The 25,199-nt window shown below is 32.5% G+C and overlaps 2 protein-coding genes across 2 annotated transcripts; both read left to right on the plus strand.

Moving 5' to 3' along the window:
• The first annotated feature begins 12,738 nt into the window (after window positions 1-12,738).
• Window positions 12,739-13,823, plus strand: LOC18441669 (dirigent protein 22). The gene has a single exon (XM_006851895.4). The coding sequence runs from the start codon at window positions 12,988-12,990 to the stop codon at window positions 13,534-13,536; it is 549 nt and encodes a 182-aa protein (XP_006851957.3). The 5' UTR covers window positions 12,739-12,987; the 3' UTR covers window positions 13,537-13,823.
• Window positions 13,824-22,425: 8,602 nt separating this feature from the next.
• On the plus strand, window positions 22,426-23,029 carry LOC18441668 (dirigent protein 22). Its single transcript, XM_006851894.3, has one exon. It carries the CDS (start codon window positions 22,442-22,444, stop codon window positions 23,027-23,029), a length of 588 nt encoding a protein of 195 aa, XP_006851956.2. The 5' UTR covers window positions 22,426-22,441.
• The last annotated feature ends 2,170 nt before the right edge of the window (window positions 23,030-25,199 follow it).

A 25,199-nucleotide genomic window follows, 5' to 3' on the forward strand; every position in this document is an offset into this window, starting at 1 on the left:
AGAAGTGCAATCTTATGGCAGATTTGGTTAGGGGAACCTTTGATGAGATGTCTCAGAGTATTGAAAGCACAAAAGATCTCATTTTACAATCTCTTTGGAATTGGTTTTCTTCCACTCTTGAAGGATGGGGTGCTCTTCGGACTGATATTTTTATCAATATGAAATTTCGGGCTCATTCCTCTTCTCACTCTAATCGTCCCTTTAGAACTTTGATTGTACCTCTAATAGCTTGCCTCAAATTTAATTTTGATGACAGCTCATTTGGAAATCCAAGGCTTGCAGGTGTTGGTGGGCTTCTTTGCAGCAATTTTGGATCGGTTCTTTTTTCTTATTCGGGTCCTTGTGGGTCTACAACACCCAATCATGCTGAATTGGCTACTCTCCTTCAAGGCCTTCATATTATCATCGACTGGGCTTTTATTGGTGATATTATAATTGAAGGGGATTCCCTAAATATTATCAAGTGGTGTAGAAAAGAGCAAAGGATCCCCTGGTCCCTATTTAGAGCAAAGGATCCCCTGGACCCTATTTACTCTTTGGTTAAAAATTCAAGAACTATGTGCCTGACCTAATTTGAGGATAAGCTTTGGCCACACCATGCACAAAGCCAATGATGCAGCTGATAGGCTTGCTAAACATGGTGTTTCTCTTCCAATTTTGCTAGTTTCTAACGATTTGATCCAATCTTTGTAATATCATGCTCTTGAAGCATTGTTTTAATAAAAGTTCATAGCATTTGTATAAAAAAAAAAGAGAGTACAACTCAATAGCTGATGATTAAGATATGATGGGTGCTAATGCTCTTAGATTAACTATTTTGTAAGGATTTTATTTTCCTTTCTCTAGATTTTTGGAAATGTATGTAGTAGTTGATTTTGATTTTTTGGTGGATTTCTTTTCATTTCTACAAATTTGTATCAGAGCCAACCAGGTTATTCCGCTTTCTGGCGTTTACTACTACGATGACAGGAAAGGGATCAAGTGTCAAGTATGACATTGAGAAGTTCAATGGAAAGAACAACTTCACTTTTTAGCGACGAAGGATGAATGATCTTCTGATACAACGAGGTTTAACTAAGGCTTTGCTAGGAAAATCGAAGAAATTAGCAAAGATTTACGATGAAGAGTGACAAGAGATTGAGAAAAAAGCGGTAAGTGCGATTCGTCTGAATCTGTCAGATGGTGCCTTACGTTATGTGGTGGACCTCGAAACTGCTCCGGAGGTCTGAACAAAACTCGAGAGTATTTACACGACGAAATCTCTGACAAACAAGTTGTTCTTGAAGAAGCAGTTGTATTCTCTTCAGATCGAAGAAGGCACGGATCTGCTTGAACATCTCAAGGAGTTCAACCAGATCATAAGCAAGTTAGCAAGCCATGAGATCAAAATCGAGGATGAAGACAAGGCCCTACTTCTGTTGGCTTTGCTTCTAGGATTATATGATTACATGGTTATGACTCTACTGTACGGGACGGAGACTCTTGAGACGGGTGAAGTCACTGCTACTCTTTTGTCAAACGAGACAAGGAAGAAGACCAGCAATATTAAGTCTCAAGGAGAATATTTCTTTGAAAACACAAAGAGAGTTATCAAAAGGGCAGATTAAATCAAAAGAGGTCTGGAAGCAGAAGTCAGTCAAATTCCACGGAGAAGGGCAAATTTACTTGTTATTACTGCAAAAAGGAAGGTCATATGAAGAGAGACTATACGAAAAGCGAGAAGGATATAAAGAGGAAAGAATCTGGAAAACGTCTGATGAAACTAGCGTGACTGATAGATCTGATAGAGATGATGAAGATCTTCTCTCTATATCTTCAGGTAAGAATCAATTTACTGATTTATGGATTTTTTATTCTGAATGTTCTTTTCATATGTGTCCAAATAGAAATTGGTTCTAAACCTACAAATCATATAGTGGTGGGTCCGTTTTAATGGGGTATGATGCGGTATGCAATACCATTGAAATATGAACTATCAAAATCAAGATGTTTGATGGGATAATACGAATTTTATCTGTACATGGGGTATTTTGATAATTTGCACCATCTACCTGAGACTATATATATTGTTGTGATAGAGATTCTTTTAGGGTAAAGGAACAAAGGAGATTTCTTTGTAATACGGAAACAGAGAGAGTTGTGAGGAAGAGAGCCATTGTAACATTATTATCTATTGCCAGTAAAGAAGCTCTCATTTCCCCGTGGATGTAGGCATGTGGCCGAACTACGTATATCTTTACGTTTTGATTGGTTGTCTATTTATTTCGTGTTTGTTTCATCTTTCTTGTTTCGTGGATTGTTTTTCGTTTCTACACGCTTTACTTTGATTGTTGAGGGCCTTGGCCATATGCAAACCACACCCTCATTTAAATTATGTTTAAAATTGTTGGTAAACTTTATATGGGGCTCCACGCATGTATCAAAAAGAATGTGACTAGTTGAATGTTGAGAGCATAAGAGAAATAGTGCTACTCCTTTTAGGACTAAATAAAATTTTTTATAATTAAATTGCAGTCTTTTTACAAATGACAAATGGGTTCAACTTTCTCTATGCACCTTGTTTTTTCTCTCACTACCACCTAGCCTCTTTTAAAAAAGAATTGATGGACCATAAAAGAGACGTAAAGCCACTGAATGAGAAAGCATGGAAGTGTTTTGATCGTTGTTCTCGCAAAAAGACTTGGTTTTGGTTGTTGGAGAATGAGCTCGGTTCATTCACACAAGGTTCACTTTTAATTTCTCAGTATTTTATGAATGTAAAAAACATGTGTAATTAGAGTTTCTAACTTCAAAATGAGCCAAGGATCGGTGATAGTTGTATACAGAGGATGTCACCCCTGGGCTAAGACCAGCATTTAACGGATTTTTAACCTCAATTAAAAATTGACACACAAAATCCATATTGGTCAAGTTAGAAAACTTCTAGTGAGTCAAGCGGCTCTTACCAGACAAATGATAGGGTGTTTACATGCGGAAAATCGAGAGGCATGAAAGGTTTGATCTTTTTCTTTTTTCTTTTTTTTTTTGATAGAAATGAAAGGTTAGACCTTCTTCCACCTTTACTAATGCGTTATGTGAATTGAATTTGAATATCGGTAACAAACAAGGTTCCGTCAAATTAGGGACTATAAAAGGTAGGCCTCACAACTTCCTCCTATTGTTTGTCAACTGCACCAACTAAAACTCTCCAAAAGCCAGAAGGAAAGTTTTGGAAGAACTTGGAAAATAAGGAGAAAGATTTTAGAATGATATAGATAAAATAGATAATTAAGATAATAAATAAAGCAAAGAGTCTTTTTTTTTGGCGTAATTTAGTGGAGAAAACGGGCCCCTATCCGTTTTTTCCAATAGATTAGAGAGTTACATTTTAAAAATATTAATTGGGGGTGTCAACAATTTTTCAATAGATTAAGAAGTTGCATTTTGATAATATTAATTAAAAGTGTCAGGATACCACGATGTGGTGACTTGGTGTGGAGATGCTACCACCACGACCTAGCCCCTTTCTTAAATAAAACAAAGAGAAAGGGCAATAAAGATTCCTAATGCGCATGAGTTGACCCAGCCCCTTTCCTAAATAAAACAAAGAGAAGGAGCAATAACGATTCCTAATGCGCATGAGTTTCGGAATTCTACTGTGCTATTCCTTATTTATTTATTTATTTATTTTGTTATTGTGGTCCTTTCATGGTGGTCTACTTTCTAGAAACTCATTTTGACATCAACATGATTAGTAACTTTTTTTTTTTTTATCCCTTTTGTTTCAACTGTTGTTTGCTCAAGTTAGCTTTCTTTAAAGCACCGTACTTCAAGATGAAGGAACTCGATTTTGAGAGTGTGTAGGATAAGCTTTCAAAGCCATTTATTCACTCTTATTCTTTCATCTCCAGTTAAAATTTGTCTATTTGATAGGTTAGAAAGTGTCAAATATTAATGGAGTTACTGAAGTCAATTTTTGCTTTGAGCTTACTCCGGTCAAATTACCATTAAGTGGTCCGCAATTAGACAAGCGGACCAGTCTGGTCTAGCCTTGTGGTTGCAATAGCGGATTTATGTCATTAGAATTGCATAAACTCGTCTAAATGGAATTTGGTTGTTTTAATCTATATATATATATATATATATATATATATATATATATATATATATATATATATATATATATATATATATATATATATATATATATATATATATTATTTTATTTTTAAACAAATCCTCACTGGGTGAATAAGCATAAATATGAAAACATGTAGGGCCTATTAAGATGATAGAGAATTTTATCAGGAGTAGACTATCTTATCTGAAATTACTATCTTATCTGAAATTACGTTAGTTGTTTGATATATATCTTGCATTATATATACATAATTAAATTATTTAACCTTTTTCAAGATTTTCAACTATTTTTTATAATTTCTTTTAAAAACATGTGATTTCCCACAAATTACTTTAAATAAAAGAAAATAGAAATAAACTTGGGGAACAACACAAATAACAGATAATTCATTATCAAAATTAAATTTATTAAATAATGAACTCTCAGTGATAAGCCTATACTGTGTGGGGGAGGGCTTGTACATCTTAAGCCCAAATAAAGGCGTTAAGCCCAAATAAAGACAATGTTGAGGTCCACACCGCCCAGACATAATTTGAAATATCAAACCCCACATTTGATTTTCAGTAGCCAAAATAAAATATATTATTCATAATATTGGCATAATTATAATTATTAAATAATTTTTTGGACTAGTTGGATTACATGCATTGCACATAGGACAAAATGATCATTCAAGCAAATGCTTATATAAATATGTAACATATGAATATTTTATTATCGTGATCTAGGTGGCAGATCACGATAAAAATATTAATTAAATTTTTTTTAAAGAATTAATTAGTTATAATACTAGAATATTATATAAGGAAAAAAATTATATAAGGTCGCAACCTTAAAATGTAGAATTACATATGCACCTAAAAATCTATCAGAGAATGTTGTAATGCATCTTGCAACACATTATCTAAATCGTCCATTTTCAAAATTTCCATATGTTTATAGATCTATTTGATTTTAATCATTTTTAGAGTTTAAAATTTTATAATTACATATGAAAATAGATTTTCAAACAATCCTAAGAGTTTTTTACATCAAAATTGCATGTTATGATAAAATTTGGGGACGCGCCTTAATTGGATTGTTTAAGGTGGAACCTTACATAAACCACACCCATTATATAATGGCAATATAAAAATATAACATAAAATATAATATAATTTAACATAATATTCTAATATATTATTATTATAATATAATATAACATAATAAATATTGTATTATTATTATAAATATTATATTCATCATCATGGTCAAAGGATTTTTTCAACTAATTAGAGTCGATTACACGAATCTTGGTACACTCTATTAAAAGCTATAACCTCAATGAGGTTATAAGTTGTCATATCTTTTGTCGCTACTTCCAACCATTTTCTTTTGGGCTTACCCCTTTCCTTGTTGGACCTTTCACTTGAACTAATTGCATGTCCTCACATGTGGTGTATTGAATCCGTACCACACATGGCCAACCCATCTAAGTCTATTCTATATCATCTTATCATTTATTGATACAACATCAAATTTTTTCTAAATGTATTCATTTCGAATATTTCCAATTCTAATCTTTCCACTCATCAATCTTCATCTCTACTACACTCATTCTAAAGGTATATTGTTTTTTGACGGCCCAACATTCCATCCCAAAAAGCAAAGCTGGTCTCATAGTTGTCTTATAAAATTTGGCTTTCAACTTCACTGGTATGCAGCAATCATATACCTCTCCACTGCACCCATCTGGCTCTAATTCTATATGTGACATCTTCCCCAATTTCTCTATTTTTCTAGATTGTCGACTCAAGCTATTGAAAGTGCGCTCTTTTTTATATTTTCTAGTTATCAATTTTAACGACTTCTTCGTCTTTAATTTTATTATTACTAAACTTGCATTTTATAGATTTTCATATAATAATAATATAATATTATTACTAATTATATTATAATAAGTTATAGTAATATTATAAATATTATATTATATATTATTCTTTAATTTTTAATAATTAAATATTAAACAAAATTAAAAATAGAGGGACATATATGGTCATTATTTAATTTAGAGAGATTTTTGATATGGTGCATATCCGGTTTTAATTATTGTTCCGTTGATTTCTGTTAGTTTTATATAGTCCCTATCATCACTCTTGATCGACCCAAAGCCCTCAATGCCATGAACCTTGGTATATCTCTCTGTTGATGATCGATCCCTCTCTCTCTCCTCTATTAACAATCATGAATTGCATACAATTCTCTCTCTCTCTCCCCACCTTGAACCTTTTTTTTAAAAATCTTCAAACCATGAAGATCCTAATGCAACTCCTCCAGCCATATTCCACTAACAAAGACGCAAGAGATAGAGAGAGATATTAACAATTCCACAATGAAAGTGAATGTTGATTTCAATCAATCCACTAATAAATATGTGCAAAGACATGGCAGTACAATTGCAAAGTATTGGAACATTCTCAATTATGTGAGATAACCCTGATATGAGCACCAAAAGCAATAAACAAAATAGAGACATACAATTCTAAATTGAGAAAACAATCATAATTGTATAGGAGATAAGCTTGATGCAAACACTAAAAACAATAACCAACGATCAACATGAACATTACGTTTTGAATAAAAGATCGACATCATACTTACAAAACCACAATCATATATTCATCAGCCAGTGGAGATGGTTGGGGTGCTCTCTCTCTCGCTCTCTCTCTTTCTCTTAACTTGATGATTTTGGAGCGAGAGTTTAGGTTCTATTCATAGAGTAAGCTACAATCCAATTAATTCAAACGCTATGCCTACTTATTTATAGTTCTTTCTCTCATTTCATTGAGTGTTCCCCTCTACGCTAAAAAAACAAAGCATGATATAATTATTAGCAACTTTTGAAGGTTTTAAAAAAAAGGAAAAGGTTTATATAATGATGCAATAGAACTACGGATGCGCCTCAAAAATCCATCGGAAAAGGTAGTTTTAATGTTGAAAAACCCTTTGATTGATCATCTCGACATTCACATATATCACCATGAAAAATAAAAAGATTTTGAGTCTAAGAAATAATGTATTTTACACCATAGTTTCTACACCGTCCATTTTCAGGATTTTTATATATTTAGAGATCTACTTGATTTTTAAAATTTTTTAAATTGAAAATTTCATAATTAGATATAAAATTAGATTTTGAGATAATCCTAAGACATTTTACATCAAAATTATATGACATGATAAAATTTGAAGGTGCACCTTACCTCTAAAGCTACGGATGCATCCGTATGCCAACTGCACCCTTAAAAAAATAGGAAAAAACAATGTTGAGATCAAGGTGGACATAAAAATCTCTCTCTCTCTTGTGTCTCTCTAATTAAGAAGTGGAAAAAGTTGATGCAGGCCCATTAACTCACATCAACATATGAGCCCAACGACCCAAATTCAATCTGGGATGATTTAACGCCACGACCTTGTTTCGTATTTTAATTTTAATTTTTTTCTACAAATAAAAATAAGTGAATCTAATAAAAATATAAAAAAAATAATTTGCAAGAAATACATTAATCAAAATACCTCTGAAAATTTACATGGGTATTTCGATCAATTTATTTATTGTAGATTATTTTTTTAATATTCTTATTAGGTGTGCCTCGATAAAAAAAGATAGACGCCTAAAATTTTATGTGATTTGGATAGGTAGAAAAGTAATTAAAATTAAACTACGAAATGAGGTCGTGACCGTCAGATCGGCCCAGATTGAAACTGGGCTGTTGGACTTATATGTAGATGTGAGCTAGTAGACCTATACTAGCCTTTTTCTTTATATATATATATGGAAAACACTACATAATGCCTATAGGCCAAATGAACAGTGATTTTGTACATGCTCATCACCGTCCAAAGTTCATCACTCAGTCACAGTTGTCTGGCAGTGTTTCATTTTTTCATTTTTTCTACTAATCAGAATTATCCGAAATTTGGAGCATGTGTTCATCAAGAATAGAAAAATCTAATAAAAATATAAAAAAAATAATTCGTAAGATATAAATTGACCAAAATACCTCTGAAAATTTATGGGGGTATTTTGGTCAACTTATATTTTACGAAATATTTTTTTCATATTTTTATTAGATGCATCTCACTAAGATGTATACACACTCCAAATTTCAAATCATTCTATTTTATAATAAAAAATAAAAATTAAAACACTAACATACAATCGTGACCGTGCGATGAACTTTGGAAGATGATGAGCATAAACGAAATCACTGTTCATTTTCACCTATAGGCACTAGAAAGATTTTTCATATATATATATATATATATATAAATATATATAATAAGATAAATTTTATTGCTCTTTTATATATTATTATAATAAAAAAGGTTAACTTTTCATATTTCTCATATTTTAGATTGTAGGTACTTTCTATCTCTCTCGTGATTATTGGGCACAACAGGGGTTGAGTTGGGGTTAGGTACCCATTTTAAGAGGTTTGAACCAAAAAATAGGGGAAAAAATTTTAGGTATGACTTGCATGTACAACTTTTAGGAAAGGGATGGATAAACAAAAACAAAAAAGTTACAGGATCTAATAGTTACCAACTTTAGGAGGTTTTAAAAAGAATTGGACGAAACAACGTTGAGATAAGGAGGATATGGAAATCTCTCTCTTGTGCCTCGCTTAATGGAAATCTCTCATTAAGATAGGATATGGAAATCTCTCTCTTGTGCCTCTCTTAATGGAAATCTCTCATTAAGATATGAAATGAATGTCATCTCTCTCTCTCAAATTAAGATATGGAAACAATGTGGAGATAATAATTGATATGGAAATCTCTCTCGCTCATTAAAAATGGAAACTCAATCTTTGATATGGTATGCCTATCTTTCTCTATCTTGAATTTTATTTTCTCTTATTTAGTTATTATATAAAGAAAATTTTTATGTAAGGTTGCAACCTTAAAATGTAGAATTACATATGCACCTCAAATATCTATTAGAAAGGTTGTTTTAATGTTGAAAACCCCCTACTAGATCATCTCGACCTCGAGATGTATGGATATAACAAAAAATGTTTTTGAGTTTCAGAAATAGTGCATCATTACAACACATTATCTAGGCCGCCTTTTTGAAGATTTTCATAAGTTTATAGATCTCCTTGATTTTAACTATTTTTGGAGTTTCAAATTTTCTAATTAGATATGAAAATAGATTTTAAGATAATCCTAAGAATTTTTTACAACAAAATTACAAGCTATGATAAAATTTGGAGATGCGCCTTAATTGGATTGTTTAAGGTTGCAACCGTATAGAAACCACACCCATTATATAATAAGGCACGATAATTTTATGGAAAAAGTTTATATACATTTGCATCATCAAAATGTAGAAATAGAGTTGCACTTCAAAATATATCGGAAAAGGTTGTTTTAATATCAAAAAACCCTCTAATTAATCATCTCGACATCGAGATGTATGAATATGAAAAAAAAACGAAAGATTTTGAGTCTCTAAAAAGGCGCATCTTGCAACACATTATCTACACCGTCTATTTTCAAGATTTTCATACTTTTATAGATCTACTTGATTTTATCCATTTTTGCAGTATAAAATTTTATAATTAGATATGAAAATAGATTTTCAAATAATCCTAAAAAAAATTTACACCAAAATTATATGTTATACTAAAATTTGGAGGTGCACCTTAATTGGATTGTTTAAGGTGCAACCATATGGAAACCACACCCTAATTTATTGCTTCTTTATATTAATCAAATACGTTAAATTTTCATATTTATCAAATTTTAAATTATTGGTACTTTCTCTCTCTCTTGTTATTAGTTAAGCACAATAGGGATTGAATTGGGGATATGTACCCATTTTAGGAAGTTTGAAACAAAAAAAAAAGGGAAAAAATAGGGATGACTTGCATGCACAACTTTTAGAAATATGTGTGATAAAAAAAAAAAAAAAAACACCTTTTTAACTTTAAGAGGTTTTAAACACAATTAAGAAGAAACAATGTTAGATAAGGAGGATCTAGAAATCTTTCTCTCTTGTGCCTCCCTAATTAAGATATTAAAACAATATTAAGTTAAGGATGGATATGGAAATCTCTTATTAAGATATGAAAAGATGGTTGATCTCGCTCTCCCCCTCTCTCAAATTTAGGTATCCTATAATATGGGTGTGTAGATTTCTCTCTCTTGGTTATTCACTCTCTCTATTGTGAGTACACACTCTCTCTCTCATGCACATGCATGCGAGATATAAAACAATTGACTTGCTGATTTATAAAAATTAGGGGTTGATTTGCTAATTATGTAAATTAGGTAGCTGAGAAAGTCGTCACTCGAGACCACCTATCACATGATCTTGTGCCCAAATTATTAACTTACGGGGGGATTTCTTTTACATGAAAATCCCACTATTATCCGCGTTTAGCATATAAATATTTTACAATAGAAAATTTGGAGTCCTTAAAACCCTACATCTACTTGTGCCATCAAATGGTCGAAGCACAATCATTTATGGGGGCAGTTCGATTTGGAGTTGTTCTTCTTTTTTTTTTTTTCTGTTTTTTTTTTTTCTTTGCGCCAAATTATTTTTTCATAGGTCAACATGATCTCAAAACATAAAGGGTGTTGTTTGTATAAGGCCGAGGCACTAAACAATCAAAGTAAGGTGTATTTTCAAATGGTCGAACGGTGTTGTGAAAACTTTGTGATGGCCTAAAATTTTTAAAAAATGTATATAATGAGACCATTTACCTTTGATACAAGGCGACCCCAATTAATCTTGATCATTGGATATGAAAATGGGTGGCTGCGTTTATTTCATTGTTCAAGCTCAAATTTCAAAAGAAATCTTCTCGAACTTTATGACACACCCAAGCTATCAAATTTCACATCGGATGGTTATAAATAATTGTAGTCTATAAATAATTGTGGTCTCCCTGTGCCAAAGGTAAATGGTCTCTTTGTATACAATCCCTTATTTTAATTAGAAACACTTTAAAACTTCAAAAATAGTTTATATCGAGCAAATCTATGAAAACTTGAAAATTGACAGTCCAGAAAATACATTACAAAATGCATTGTTTCTAAGAGTTGAAATATATATTTTCTCATGTCAATATATCTCGAGGTCGAGATGATTAATTTTTGAGCATCAAAACAATCTAATGAATTTTGAGATGCACCTTAATTTGACTTTTTCCAAACATAAATGGAGTTCTTAGATATTCTAATTGGATTCCATCATACCAAAACAAATACAGATTGAATTTTGATGGGAGTTCAAGAGGTGACTCTGAATCTTTGGTGATATTCTTTCAGCTGAGGTAAAGCGGATTACTAAGGGGCCACTTTGGGCAATGTCCTTTTTATCTTATTTTGTGCATTTTCACTCATGTTACTGCCAATGAAGTTGAACATTGGGAGATAAATATTGGTGTATCTAAACCTGAACAAGCTCAGCCATAGTCACTATTGAAGTGAGTTCTCTCTCTCCCTCTTTTTCAACCCTGCTTTTTTTTTCTTTTCTCTTACTTCTTCTCTCTTCCTTTCTTTCCTTGTGCACCTCTGATAGTACTTGATGAATTCACTTTATCATTCAAAAAAAGAAAAAAGCAAAAAAAAGAAAGATGATCTATAAATAGTTGGATCCAAAACACCCCCCAAGCATGCTCGCCCTATATGGGTGGCCGAGCATTAATTGACGATGGTATTGGAAAACCACCAAATATTTTCTAATAAAAAGGTTAGAGTGAAGTATCTATCAATATCAAAAGAATACTAAAATATAAAATGAGTCAATTTGAGTTAAAATTACACGGAAGGTCGATCAACCTGGAGTTTTTTATTTTTTCAAAATTTCCCTTCAGTCTGAGGATACCATCCTCGAACAACATTTTAACTTTTTTTTTTTATGTTTTTTCGATAGTAGGGCTTTGCCCTAATGTTTGGGGCACTGCGTAGTCGATCCGATGCAGCATCATCGGACCACCTTATGCGGTGATCTTCAAAGAGGTTCGAGATTGGCATCCTCACACAGGAAAGAAATGACTTTGTTTAGCATTCGGAAGCGGTATGAGGTGCCCTTTCTTGGATTGCCTTCTCTGATACTTTTTAGGGCTGTCCGTGGTTGGCATCCTCAAACGGCGTTAGCTCATTTGTTTGCTAAGAAATAAGGTGGTCTGAAGATGCCAACTTCGGACTGCCTTTTGAACAGGGCACTATGCTACTGCTACCAGAAAAAAAACTAAAAAAATAAGAATTAAAAAGCGGTCAGAAGATGCTATCTTTGGATTGGGGCCAATTTAGGAAATAATTGAAAAGAATATGGGTTGACTGACCTTTCACGTAATTTTTGCCCAAAATTTTCCCATTTCAGTTTTGTTTTCTGTCCGTACGTAAATTACTAAAAACTTAAATGTTAAATTTTGCATGCTCTCCCCTAAATTTTGTAATGCTGTTCATTTTATCACAATGTTCTCTTGCCAAGGGTTTCAAGAATTGTTCATGTAATATATTATTGTTTTTTTAATAAAACAAGTAGGGACCTGATGATTCATCCAAAAAAAGAAAAATGTTAACCGAAGTCCAAATCACGAAAGTTACGGGGAATACTCCTTATACGACGGGGCTCCCACTAATGACAACCTCTACAGCACGAGGGCCTCTCAGATAGCAACTGGCAAGCAGCCCCTCAAAGCCTTCCAATGGCATTTGGCATAATTTTTGTCCATAAAGCCCGTATAAATACCCTTCTTTGAACTCACCCTTTGTACCACAAGTTTCAGTCTACAGCTCAACTGTAACTCTCTTGTGCCTGCAACATTGAGGTTTTGGGCTCCAACCCAGGAAGAAGAAAAAGAAAAATGAGAGGGCTGGTGGTCTTGCTCATGCTTCTCTTTTCCTCCATTGTCGCCTGCAAGGCAGGTGCGGACTGGAAGAAGAGCTTAGGCCTAGGGAAAGAGAAGGTGAGTTATCTCCACTTCTACTTCCACGACATAGCGAGCGGTACTAAGAATGCGACGGCTTTGATTGTGGCCATGGCTAACACCACCATAACCTCTTCGACATTCTTCGGTATGTTGAACGTAGTAGATGACCCTCTGACTCAGGGCCCTGCCATAACTTCTAAGGTAATAGGGAGAATGCAGGGAGTTTATGCCTCGGCATCTCAGACTGAATTCAGCCTTTTCATGGGACTCAACTTTCTGTTCACGACCGGAGAGTTCAACGGAAGCACGCTTACTATGATTGGGAGGAATCCCACTATGGAGAATGTAAGGGAGATGTCCATTGTGGGAGGGAGTGGAGCCTTTCGTCTTGCTCGTGGCTTTCTCCTCGCTAAGACCTACTCTGCGAACACGGTCACCAGGAGCTTTGTGGTTGAATGCGATGTCACAGTCATCCATTACTAGCTTGGCTCTGTTCTGTGACTTTTGATTTCCACTTCAACCATTTTGTGATTCTTTATTCCCACAAACAGTAATTTGATTTTCATGTTTGTATGCTTCGTCGAAATGCGATGTCACAGACATCCATTTCTAGCTTGGCTCTGTTTGAGATTTTAACCATTTTGTGATTTGTGATTCCCAAGATAAATGATTTTCCCACCATGATTTTGTGTGATTGTCCCCACCATGAGCTCAAGCTTTTGGAACGGGAATCGATGCCATTTGTTAAAGAAAACAAGTAATAAGGACCATTGTGTCTCCATTTCTTTTAATCTCACAAAAAAAAGATAGAAAAATATACAATGAGGCAGTCTATGTTAATCTTGGATGTGAAATTAGGCTCCCGCATTTATTCCATTGATCAAACTCAAAGTTTGAAAGAAATATTTTTGAATTTTGTGACACATCCAAACTCTCATATTTCATATGGGATGGTTATAAATAATTGTGACATTTGTATTAATGAAAAATGGCCTCATTATGCACTCCCTAATAACAATCCTTGTTAAATGTTCGGCAGAGCAAGTTGTATTTCTTCTACATTGGCTAAGAGACTAATTAAGAGTATCTTTTCAAATTGAGATTTTAGAATCCACTTTCTAATCATTAGATAGGGTTTTTTTTCTTGAGTGATTAACGTACTAATCTTAAAATTTAGGTGAAGTGCGAAATGTGAGGAAATTACAAAGAAGGTCGGTCAATCTATATTTTTTTTATTTTTTTCAAAATTGCCCTTTGGTCAACCCAAATTTTTATTTTTTATTTTAGCTTTTTTATTAGTAGGGCAATAACTTAAAGCTTGGGGCACTATCCTACTAATGAAAAAAATAAAAAATAAAAAATAAAGTAAAATTTGTATTGATCAAGGGGTAATTTTGAAAAAATTTGAAAAGTATGTTGATCAACCTTTTTTGTAATTTACGTCAATAAAAAAAATATTTTGTATTTTACCTAAAATTTTAGAATCCGTACATAAATCACTCTTTTTTTTTTCAAAACAAAAAGATGACATGATTTAGGGTTATTGAGATCTGACCAACTTTCTCTTATTCCATCTTAAGAATTATTTTTTACACACATCCATAGGGTAAGAATTTCTTTTAATTTTCCTTTTCTCGAATTGGTCATTAAGTTGAGGAGGTTACGTCGCCTATATTTGAAATTAAAAATACTATTTGGTCGCGCATTTATTCGGATACAATCCTTTCCTAAACCCATTTTAAAGATTTATTGGGATTCAAATATTGCACGACTTTGAACTTGACCACCATGATTGAATCTTAATAAACAAAAATAAATATATTTCATGTACCTTAAGATAGTGCATTCCAAACTTGATTTTTTTATTTTGTTTTTTTCATAGTTCATAAGACCTATACTAACTTTTTTTGATATAAAATGATGAACAATTATTTCATGCGGGTTGGACCACATTTTAACAATATGCGGTCCACAGATATAAAGTATCCATCTTAAAAATGGATGCAAATAGGTGGTCTATTTAAAAATAATTGTAGCTAGTGATCCAAATATTTTTAATATAATTATTATTCTTAGTTTTTAAAATTTATTTATTTTTTCATATTCATGATCTCCATGTTAAAGATTATATATATTTTAAAATTAGGATCAAATTATGTTTAAAAAATATTTTTATTGCCAATCCCGCATTTCTATATCTGTGTGGGCTTGGCCACATGCTAACCATTTCCTAAAATGAAAGATCTACTAACATTGAAGTGACTTGAAAAAAAAAAATCATATTCTGACTCCATAAGAAATAAGGGGGTGGACTTTGTGGAACCCACGATCCGCATTAAATTCTTCCCCTGATTTATCTTTTTATTTCTTTTATAAATTGTATATATACTGCAATTAATTTTCCCAACTGGACATACATTTCTTAATATGTCTCTGCCTTCCATGTTATACTCTAATGTGAAGGTTTCCACCATCTGTATACATGTGGTACCAAAAAGAATAATGTCGCCACAGACAATGAATAAAATAACATCTTCTATTAATAAATTAAATTATTCAAGGCAGCTTATAACATCATCAAATATTGTAATGTTGTCATCTTCGTCGTGTAGCTCATATTATATATTTCCATAACTTAATAGGTGGTTATCAAAGAAAGAAAAGGTCAAGACTACAAAATTGATCACATGGGACTCTAATGACTTTATAGCATTATTATTTATTTATTTATTTAAATTTATTTATTTTAATGGGTAGTTAAGCAATAAGAATCGAATTTGAAGACAGCAAAAGTGCCAAGCACAAGGGGCTATATAATGATCTAAATGGCTTATTGTGACCATCATATGCTTTCTATTAAGATATGGGAAAACTATCTAGTGACAATTCAGGAACCTTGTCTATCATAGTGGATAAAAACCTATGTATGGTCAAATAAAGAGAAAGAAAAATAGTGTAGAAAATTAAAAGAAACAAATTACCAAGATTTATGTGGTTTGGCAATTGCCTGCGTCTACAGGGCTACAAATTTCTCTTCCATTAATATGAAAAGGAAAAATTTTATATAGAGCCCATGCTCGAAACAATCAAATAAAAGCCTACCTCAAAAATTTCACTAGAAGACGTTGTTTTGATGCCCAAATATCTTCAAATTTATCATCTTGACATCAAGATGCATGACATGAGAAAAATTTGGATTTCAAGTTTTGAAAATAGTGTATTTTTTTAAGTATTTTTTTATCGTCAATTTTCAAGATTTTCAAGTTTTTATAGATCCGTCGTTCTAAACTATTTTTTAAGATTTAAACTTTATAATTAACTATGAAAACATATTTTACGGCTATCACAAAGATTTCCAATATTGAAACCATATTTCTCGACACCGCTCTAAGCAATCAACCTCACCCATACAAAAAACACCATGCAAGTATGGAGAAGACAAGGTTTTACAATTTTTCTCTCACAAGCCTCAGTACAGGATTTTTATCTCTTTAGAACACCTATTTGAGGATTAAAAAAAAGTATTGTATACTATGAGACCATTTATTTTTTATATAAAGAGGTGATAATCATTTTTAACCATTAAATGTGAATGAAATTGCGTCACAACATTCAATAAAGTTTATTTTGAGCTTTGTGTTTAAATAATGACACATCCTCAACAACCCAATTTAAAATCTAAATGTCAATGATGAATGTGACCTCTTCGTAGAAAAAATAAATGGAAAAGTATAGAATGAGACCATTTACTTTTGATACAAGGCAGTCACAATTAATCTTAACCATTGGAGGTGAAATTGGGTGGTTGTATTTATTCCATTGGCCAAGCTCAAACTTCAAAAGAAATTTGTCCAACTCTGTGACACACCCAAACTATCAAATTTCACATTGGATGGTTGTAAGTAATTATGATCACCTTGTATCAAAGATAAATGACCTCATTGTATAAAATCCCAAAATAAATAGTCTCATGATATACATTTCCCTAAATAGCCTCACCCTTCACTCTCTATTTTTCCATTGAACTAATTTTCTCTCTCTATAAAACTTGATTTATACAGAGGAAACCCCCAAGGACCACATGTGAGGCCCACCGGCCATCTTACTATTGCATTAATTGCAATAAACTTTTCCCTTCTTTTTTAAATTTTTTAGATGGGCTTCTTATCATTAGATGAACAAGGTTAAAAAAGAAAAAAAATTATTTTAAATCGATAAGGCTAATATCTTAAAATTCACCAAATGAATGATCTAGATTCATTATTGGGGGGAACTCATTTTGGCCATATTTAGGGTTCAAATTGAATTTTTTTTTGGGGGGGGATGATTATTGAGATAACGAGAGTGTGTGTGTAAAATTTTGGGTCATACAAATACCACAAACATGGTTTTTTAGAAGTGTTGTTGCATTATACTATAATACAATGATACAATTGTTGCATTGGATCACTACCTTTTATATATATATATATATATATATATATATATATATATATATATATATATATATATATGAAAAAGTCCTCCTAACTCCTACAGGTAAAAATAAATAGTGATTTTTCCTACCTTCATTACCGTTCAAATTTCATCGCGCAGTCGCGATTGTCCTGTAGTGTTTTATTTTTCATTTGTTTTTATCTGTAAAAAATAATTTGACCAAAATACCCCTAAAACATTTCATCGGTATTTTGATAAATTGTTTTCATGTAAATATTTGTTTTTATATTTTTAGAGATTCCTCTATTTTTTATGAATACATGCATCAAATTTTAGGTCATTCCGATTTGTAGAATAATAATAATAATAATAAAACACTACCGGACAATCGTGACTGCATGATGAACTTTGGACGGTAATGGGGGTAGACGAATCACTGTTTATTTTCGCCTATGGGCGTTGGGTAGCGTTTTCCTATATATATATATATATATATATATATATATATATATATATATATATATATATATATATATATATATATATATATATATATATATATATATATATATATATATAGAGAGAGAGAGAGAGAGAGAGATAGAGAGAAGAAAAGTCTTAAAAATGCCTATAGCAGATTTTGAATAGTATTTCGCCCTGCTACGGATTTGTTATGTATGTGCCGGTTTATTGAACGGAGCCGCAATGGATGACACACGGTCCGTAGCAATTTTTTTGTGTTTTTTTACCGCTACGGACATACTATGTCCGTGACATGTTACCGACACAAACATGTTAGGTCTATGGCAATCTTTAGATGGCACCGAGCCTGGACAAAAACATTGTTCATTTATGAGTATAAACGTTGCACGGCGGCTTCCCATATATATATATATATTCGGATGTTGAGGATATTATTAGAGCACCATAGCGGAAGACTATTAGAAGTAAAATTGAAGCAGCACCCAAAATGAATCTATGCCATTGCACTCCTTTTAACAGCAAAAAAAAAAAAAGAAAAAAATTCGGATGCTGAGAAAACCCTAAAGAGCCAAAAGATAGTAATGTCAAAATGAAACATATGGTGAAAGTCGAAAAGGGGTCCGGACACCATGGAAATACTATCCACAAAGTGGTTGTGGGACAGATTAGGACAGTCCCACCCATCCCACTTGAGAGGGACCTCTGTGGTATTCATGAAATGATTGGGGCTCACTTTGGAAACAAAATGAATAAATTGTTAGGCAAGTCATAGTATAGCCACTTTGTGGGGAATTAGCAATTTTTTAGGGAACTTTTAGTTGGTGCGTAAACATTTCACAAAGAAAAACATTAACATAAGTAAATACTTTGCAGGAAAAAATTTTGCAAATTTTTTTTTTTATCATTTTTGTTAACACGTTTAAAAAGTATTGTGTTGGTAACTTGTTTGGTATTTAGATATAATTTATATAGGGTGCAGTTTGTATAGAGCTAAGGCACTAAACAATCAAAGTAAAACACATTTTATATAGTGTTGAGAAATGTAGTTTTAATGTTGGAAATCTTTGTGATAGCCTTAAAATATATTTTCATCTTTCATTCTAAAATTTAAAGCTTCAAAAACAATGCGGATCAAGCAGATATGAAAACTTGAAAATCTTGAAAATTGATGGTCCAAAAATGCGTTATAGATGCACTATTTCAAAAACTTGAAATCCATTTTATTCTCATATCCATGTATCCTAATGTCGTGATAATCAATTTGAGGATATTTGGACATCAAAATAATCTCTTCTACTGAAGTTTTTGAGGTGGGCTCCAATTTGATGGTTTAGAGCCTCGGCTCTATATAAACTTTTTCCTTTTATAAGACTGAATCAGAGCCGATCTGACGATCACGGATGTCCGGTAGTGTTTGAATTTTAATTTTGTTTTCTACAAATCCAAATCACTTGAAATTTTAGGCGTGTGGTCTTTTCATCAAGCCGCACCAAATAGAAATATAAAAAAAAGAATAATCCTGAAAGATAAAATTGACCAACATACCCCCGAAACTTTACAGGAGTATTTTGGTCAATGTTTTTCATGTAAAATATTGTTTTGATATTTTTCGAAGATTCACCTATTTTTTATGAACACATGAATTTCAAGTGATTTGGATTTGAAGTAAAAATATTAAAATTAAAATACTATTGGGCATTCGTGATCTTCAGATCGGCCCAGATTCAATCTGGGTCATTGGGCTTTTTTTTACTTGTGAGCCCACTGGTTCACATGATTATTTTTCATATATATATATATATATATATAATACAAATTACATTAAAAATTAAATATAAATAAATAAAATTCGTACAATGTAATACAAATATTAATAAATAATATAATTATAAATTAATAAAATAAATATAAATATAAATATAACATATAATATATAATAATATAATGTAATATATAAACTAATATATAGTATAATACATTATTTATGCAAAATGTTGTCTATATATAAGATATTTATATAGATATTAAATATAAATATATTATTATATAATATATATTGTATTGTAAATAGTGAATGGTGGGCCCACGTGTAAAAATAAAAACACAAGAAATATTTTCCCTCCTCAGAAGGTGAAGTTTTGTTTTACCGTGAATTAGACTGTTTAATAGTAAAATGTTTTACAATGGGATCTATTTACATATGCATTACGCATCAGACAAACATATGAAATGCAGTTTTTAAGTGAAAATATTTTCCAAAAAATATTTATATGAAATGCAGTTTTTAAGTGAAAATATTTTTCAAAAAAATATTTATGCACCAACCAAATGCGCCCTTATGGATGTGGGGAGGGAGGAGAGATGGGGGGAGAGAGAAAGTTATGGGTTGTAGATCCTTTTCTTTTGAGATAGAAGAAAGACTCTAAGAGAGAGAGAACCAAAGATAGGGAAAAAGCATCTTAGAAAAAAAAGAGTCCAATAGAAAGAAAGGCTTTTAGAAGAAGACAAAGAGACTTGTAGCCTAAAAGAACTTGAACTTGCCTTTTAGAAGAAAGTTCTACTCCATTATTTTTAGTTGAGTTTTCATCTCTTTCTCATATGGACATAACCTAAAAGAGGAATCACCTAAATCTTAGGTTTAATGAATTATTTGTTTATTTTGTTTTATTGCATGTTTCTCCACTCGTACACATATACATAAGTGTTTCGTGTTTTTGTTCTATGAAAATACATGTACCATTGTGCGCATGGTGTATGAAAATGTTACTGCAGATATTTAAAATGTGACTTCATATCTTCAATATCCAAAATCAAAATGGTGGCAATTTGGTAATAAGAAAAAGAGGAAAAGAGAGCGCTTGTAAAATAGAAAAATTTGGGGGAATTTTTTCAATTTTACTCTTTCTTAAAGTTTCTTCTATTTGTTGTTCGTTAACTTTCGTACTTTAATTCAATATTTTAAAACCTTTTGTTTGATTTTTCTTAAACCCTAGTAGAACATTTATTCTATTCTGTTTAGTTTAATTTTGGTTCTCAAACAATTTACAATCATCACAGATGTTGTGAATGGAGAAATATATTGCATACTCTATTGGTTAAAACCAAGAGAATAATTTGTCAAATACTTAAAGTATAGTCAACTCCTAAAAAATAGCCATCATAAATAATTTTGGGATTGAAAACCACAACGTGGTACCTAGGTACGGTGGTTCGAGGTGCGAGGCGAAAGACGCGAACTACAATATGGATGCGAACTAAAATATGGATGGGTAATGGAGGCATGGTGGAATGGTTTTTAAATATTAAAACAACATTTTTTGATGAATTTTGAGGTGCATCTTTAAATTTGCAACCTCATATAAACTTGATAATGGGGTTGGTGTCATGGTGGTAGCATCACTTGAAGCCTAACTAAAGTTTAGGTTTTCATTCTTACCTAACACATTAAAAATCCACTAACGATTTAAAAAAACCAGTAAGGCCTCCTCATCCCCACTGAAAATTACCCATAAAAGAAAACTAATATAAATTTCTTCCTAAAAATATTGTCTTATTTGGACTGTACATTTCCATTCCAATGTTAGCTCTCCCCTGCACAATTTTTGTAGCTTTAAATTTTAAATTAATTTCCAAAACTTCAAACACTAAACAAACTCAACACAATTTTATCTTAATGTCCTCCACATTGCCTGTATGAAATTTCATGATACATTTTTAAACAAAATTGATCCACTCTCTACCAGACTCTGGACGGCAGGATGGTCAAGACATGAAAGTTAGAAGTCTTCCATTACTAAGCCATGCCATATAATTTCCTATTAAATAAATAATAAAATATCAACAAATCAAAGTCAAACAAAAATATAATCACTTGCATATCTCAAACAAAATCAAATGAGAGCTTCCCCAAGAAGACCTTTCTTTTCCAGTTCATCAGGCCGTCCACCAACCTATACGCACCAGGTGAACGAGTGGAAGGAAGCACAATGGTTGAGATTTCATAAGGCCATATCCAACGGTCAAAAATCAGTCTCATATTCTTTTATTTTTATTTCAATAATATTTTTATCTGAATTTTTGGTTGTAGATGTAGTTTTATAAATATAACTAAATAAAAATGATTAAAAAATTTAAGTAGAAAATAACTAAAATACTCCTAAATTTATTTTATCCATATTTCTTATTGAAAATATTTTTTATTAATTCTAATTACAAAAATGCAGTTATATCCTGAATTCCATAATAATATCACTTATAAATAAAAAATTAAAAATAAAAACTAAAATTCAGTTTTGGCCGTTGGAGGAGGAGGGTTGAATCTGAACAATCCATATGTGGACGCATTACCAACCCTTTTCCCAAATATAATCAAGGAGTTTTCAGATTGGTACATGTATAAAAGAAAGTACCTTCATCAAGAATCTCACTTAAATCCAAGATGAGAGAGAACACAACATTAGCCACTGGCATGGTCTCATTGCTGCTTTTATTCTCCTCCATGCCCATTTGTCAAGCAAAGCTAGGTTTGGGTGAACCAAAAGTGAGCTGCATTGAATTCTACTTACACGACCTCCTTGTCGCAGAGAAGCCTACGGCAGTGATCGTGGCCGAAGCCAACACGGCAAAAGCCTCGCCCACTCTCTTTGGCGAGGTTGTCGTTGTAGACGACCCCTTGACTAAAGGGCCGGAGCTCACATCCAAGGTTATTGGTAAGGCGCAAGGCCTGTATGCTTACTCATCCCAAAGTGAGCTCAGTTTGATCGAGGGCATGAATTTTGTATTCACAGATGGCAAGTTCAATGGTAGCACTCTCACTGTGATGGGGAGGAACCCAGTTCTGCATAAGGTGAGGGAGTTGTCGATTAATGGAGGTAGTGGAGTTTTCCGCCTGGCTCGTGGCTACATTCTTAAACAAACCTACTCCGTGGATTTAACAACTCAGAATGCTGTAGTCCACTACAATGTAACCGTTCTCCACTACAGAGGAATTCTCATTTCTATCTCATTTTTGAATGATTCTATGCGAAGAAAATTTCCTTGTGTTGTTTTAACATGAAAGCTGTTTCCCTTTGAAGCAAAACCTTTGTTTGAGAGTGCCATGCTACTGTAATATGTGTGGTTGGGCATATGGAGTGATTAAAGGAAACTAGGGTCCATGTCTATCATACATGAAGGAAGGTATTGCTTGTGCATATAGTGCTGATGTAATTGGATCAAACTAGACTCCAAACTGGTTTGGTCCAATGAAACCCAGATCTTAAGAGCACATTTGAATTTTGTAATTTTCGCACTAAATCCCCTGATTTTCTTTTTAACTGGTTTTCATCCAACAGGTTTGAGAACTGGTTAGACCCCTAATTTATTTAGATTGGACACCTTACAGTTTCCCGTCCAATCCAGATTTGAAAACAGAGGTGCAGATACAAAGGTGATGTAGTGCAGTAATTAGTAATTTAGTACCAAATTTCATATTCATACAATTTGTATAAAAAACACTAAAAATAAAAATACTTTGAGACATCGGATTTAAGATCAAACGGTGAGTGGCTCTCTTGATCAAAATTGGACGTCTGGATGGAAGTGGAAGCATAGATCTTCTATGCTATAGGGGAAGTATAGAAACATTTCCCATATTATAATAGCTTATTTAGACCGTCGATTTCACCTTGAAAATAAGTGTTTACAGATCCATAAGATCTGTAATATTTTTCGAGCTTCAAATTTCATAATCAATAGTGGAATTGATGATCTAGACAATTTGTTACAATATACACTAGTTTTAGAGCTTGAAATCTTTTTTAATTTTCACAACCATAATATTCAAGCCGAGATGATCGATATAAAGGTTTTTCAATGCTTGAATTGTAATTTTCAATGAGTTATGAAATGAAGCTTTACTTATTTTAATAGAGGGCAGGCCTATCAAACATTTGAAGACTTTACTTCTTCTTTTTTCCAATAAGGCTTAGGCCATATAGAAAGTGTATCCTTTATTTCTTTTATATATCGTCCATATTGTTGTTACTTTTCAAAACTAGACATAATGTCTTGCATAAAACTATTTCTTTCAAAGTTGTTCATAAGATCGATCAACGCCGATATGAAAATATTCAAATAAAAACAAAAATCCACTAGAAACAATTTTAAATTAAAAAAATATACAATGAAACCATTTGTCTTTGGTACAAGGCAATTACAATTAACCTTGACCATTAGATGTAAAATTAAATTGTTGTATTTTTTACATTGACCAAGCTCATATTTCAATAGTAATTTTCAAACTTCAACTAGTTGCCAATTAGTATGAAAAGATGCACGAAGACCAATTGGTATGAAAATAGTCCCACATTTGACCGCAAGAAAGAATTTTTTCATGTCAAAATATTTTCTAAAAAATATTTTCACGCCAACCAAACACGCCTTCTAATCTCCTCTAAATTCCATTGTTGAAGTTTCATATTAAATTTTCAATCAAAATTGGTCCACTCCCTACTAGATGGGGGAGGGCAAGATGGTCAAGAAAAGTGTTATACACCTAAATAGGGGTGGCAATGGACCTAGACTCGACGGGGGACCCACCGGGTAAACCCGACGTGGGTCCGGGTATAGGTCCAACATTTGGACCCGACGGGTCGGTCCGGATTCAATACCTGGACCTGAACACTATTCCGGTATGGGTTTGGGACTGGTTGGACTCGACCTGTACCTGTTCCATACCTATAAATATTTGGAGTAAAATACTTTAAGCCCTATTCGTTTAGGTGTATTAAAGAACATATACAATAAGAACTTGTAGTCATCTTTAGCTATTAAATGGCAAATCAGACAGCTTAAAATATAATGGTGGGAAACTTTGACCTTGTTGCTGATAATATGAGTATATGATGGTAAAAAAAATGGCACATCAAAAAGAAAAAGAAAAAGAAAAAGAAAAAGAAAAAGAAGAAGCTTATAGTGTGAGTGGCAATGGATATGACTAGACTCGTGACCCAATAGGTATGGGTATGGGTCCAAATTTTGGAACCCACAAGTCGGGTCTAAGTCCAAAACTTGGACCTGAATGCTATTCAGGTCTGGGTCCTGGTCCAGCCGGACCCGACCCATTGCCATCCCTACACCTAAAGGCTTCGATGCTGAAGGCATTGCCATATAATTCCTTGTAAAATAAGGAATAAAATAACAACACATCAAAGTCAACGAAAGATATAATAAGTAGCATATCCCAA

This window comes from Amborella trichopoda, chromosome 9 (genome assembly GCF_054954075.1).
Source record: "Amborella trichopoda isolate Santa Cruz 75 chromosome 9, AtrichopodaSantaCruz75HAP2 v2.0, whole genome shotgun sequence".
NCBI lineage: Eukaryota > Viridiplantae > Streptophyta > Magnoliopsida > Amborellales > Amborellaceae > Amborella > Amborella trichopoda.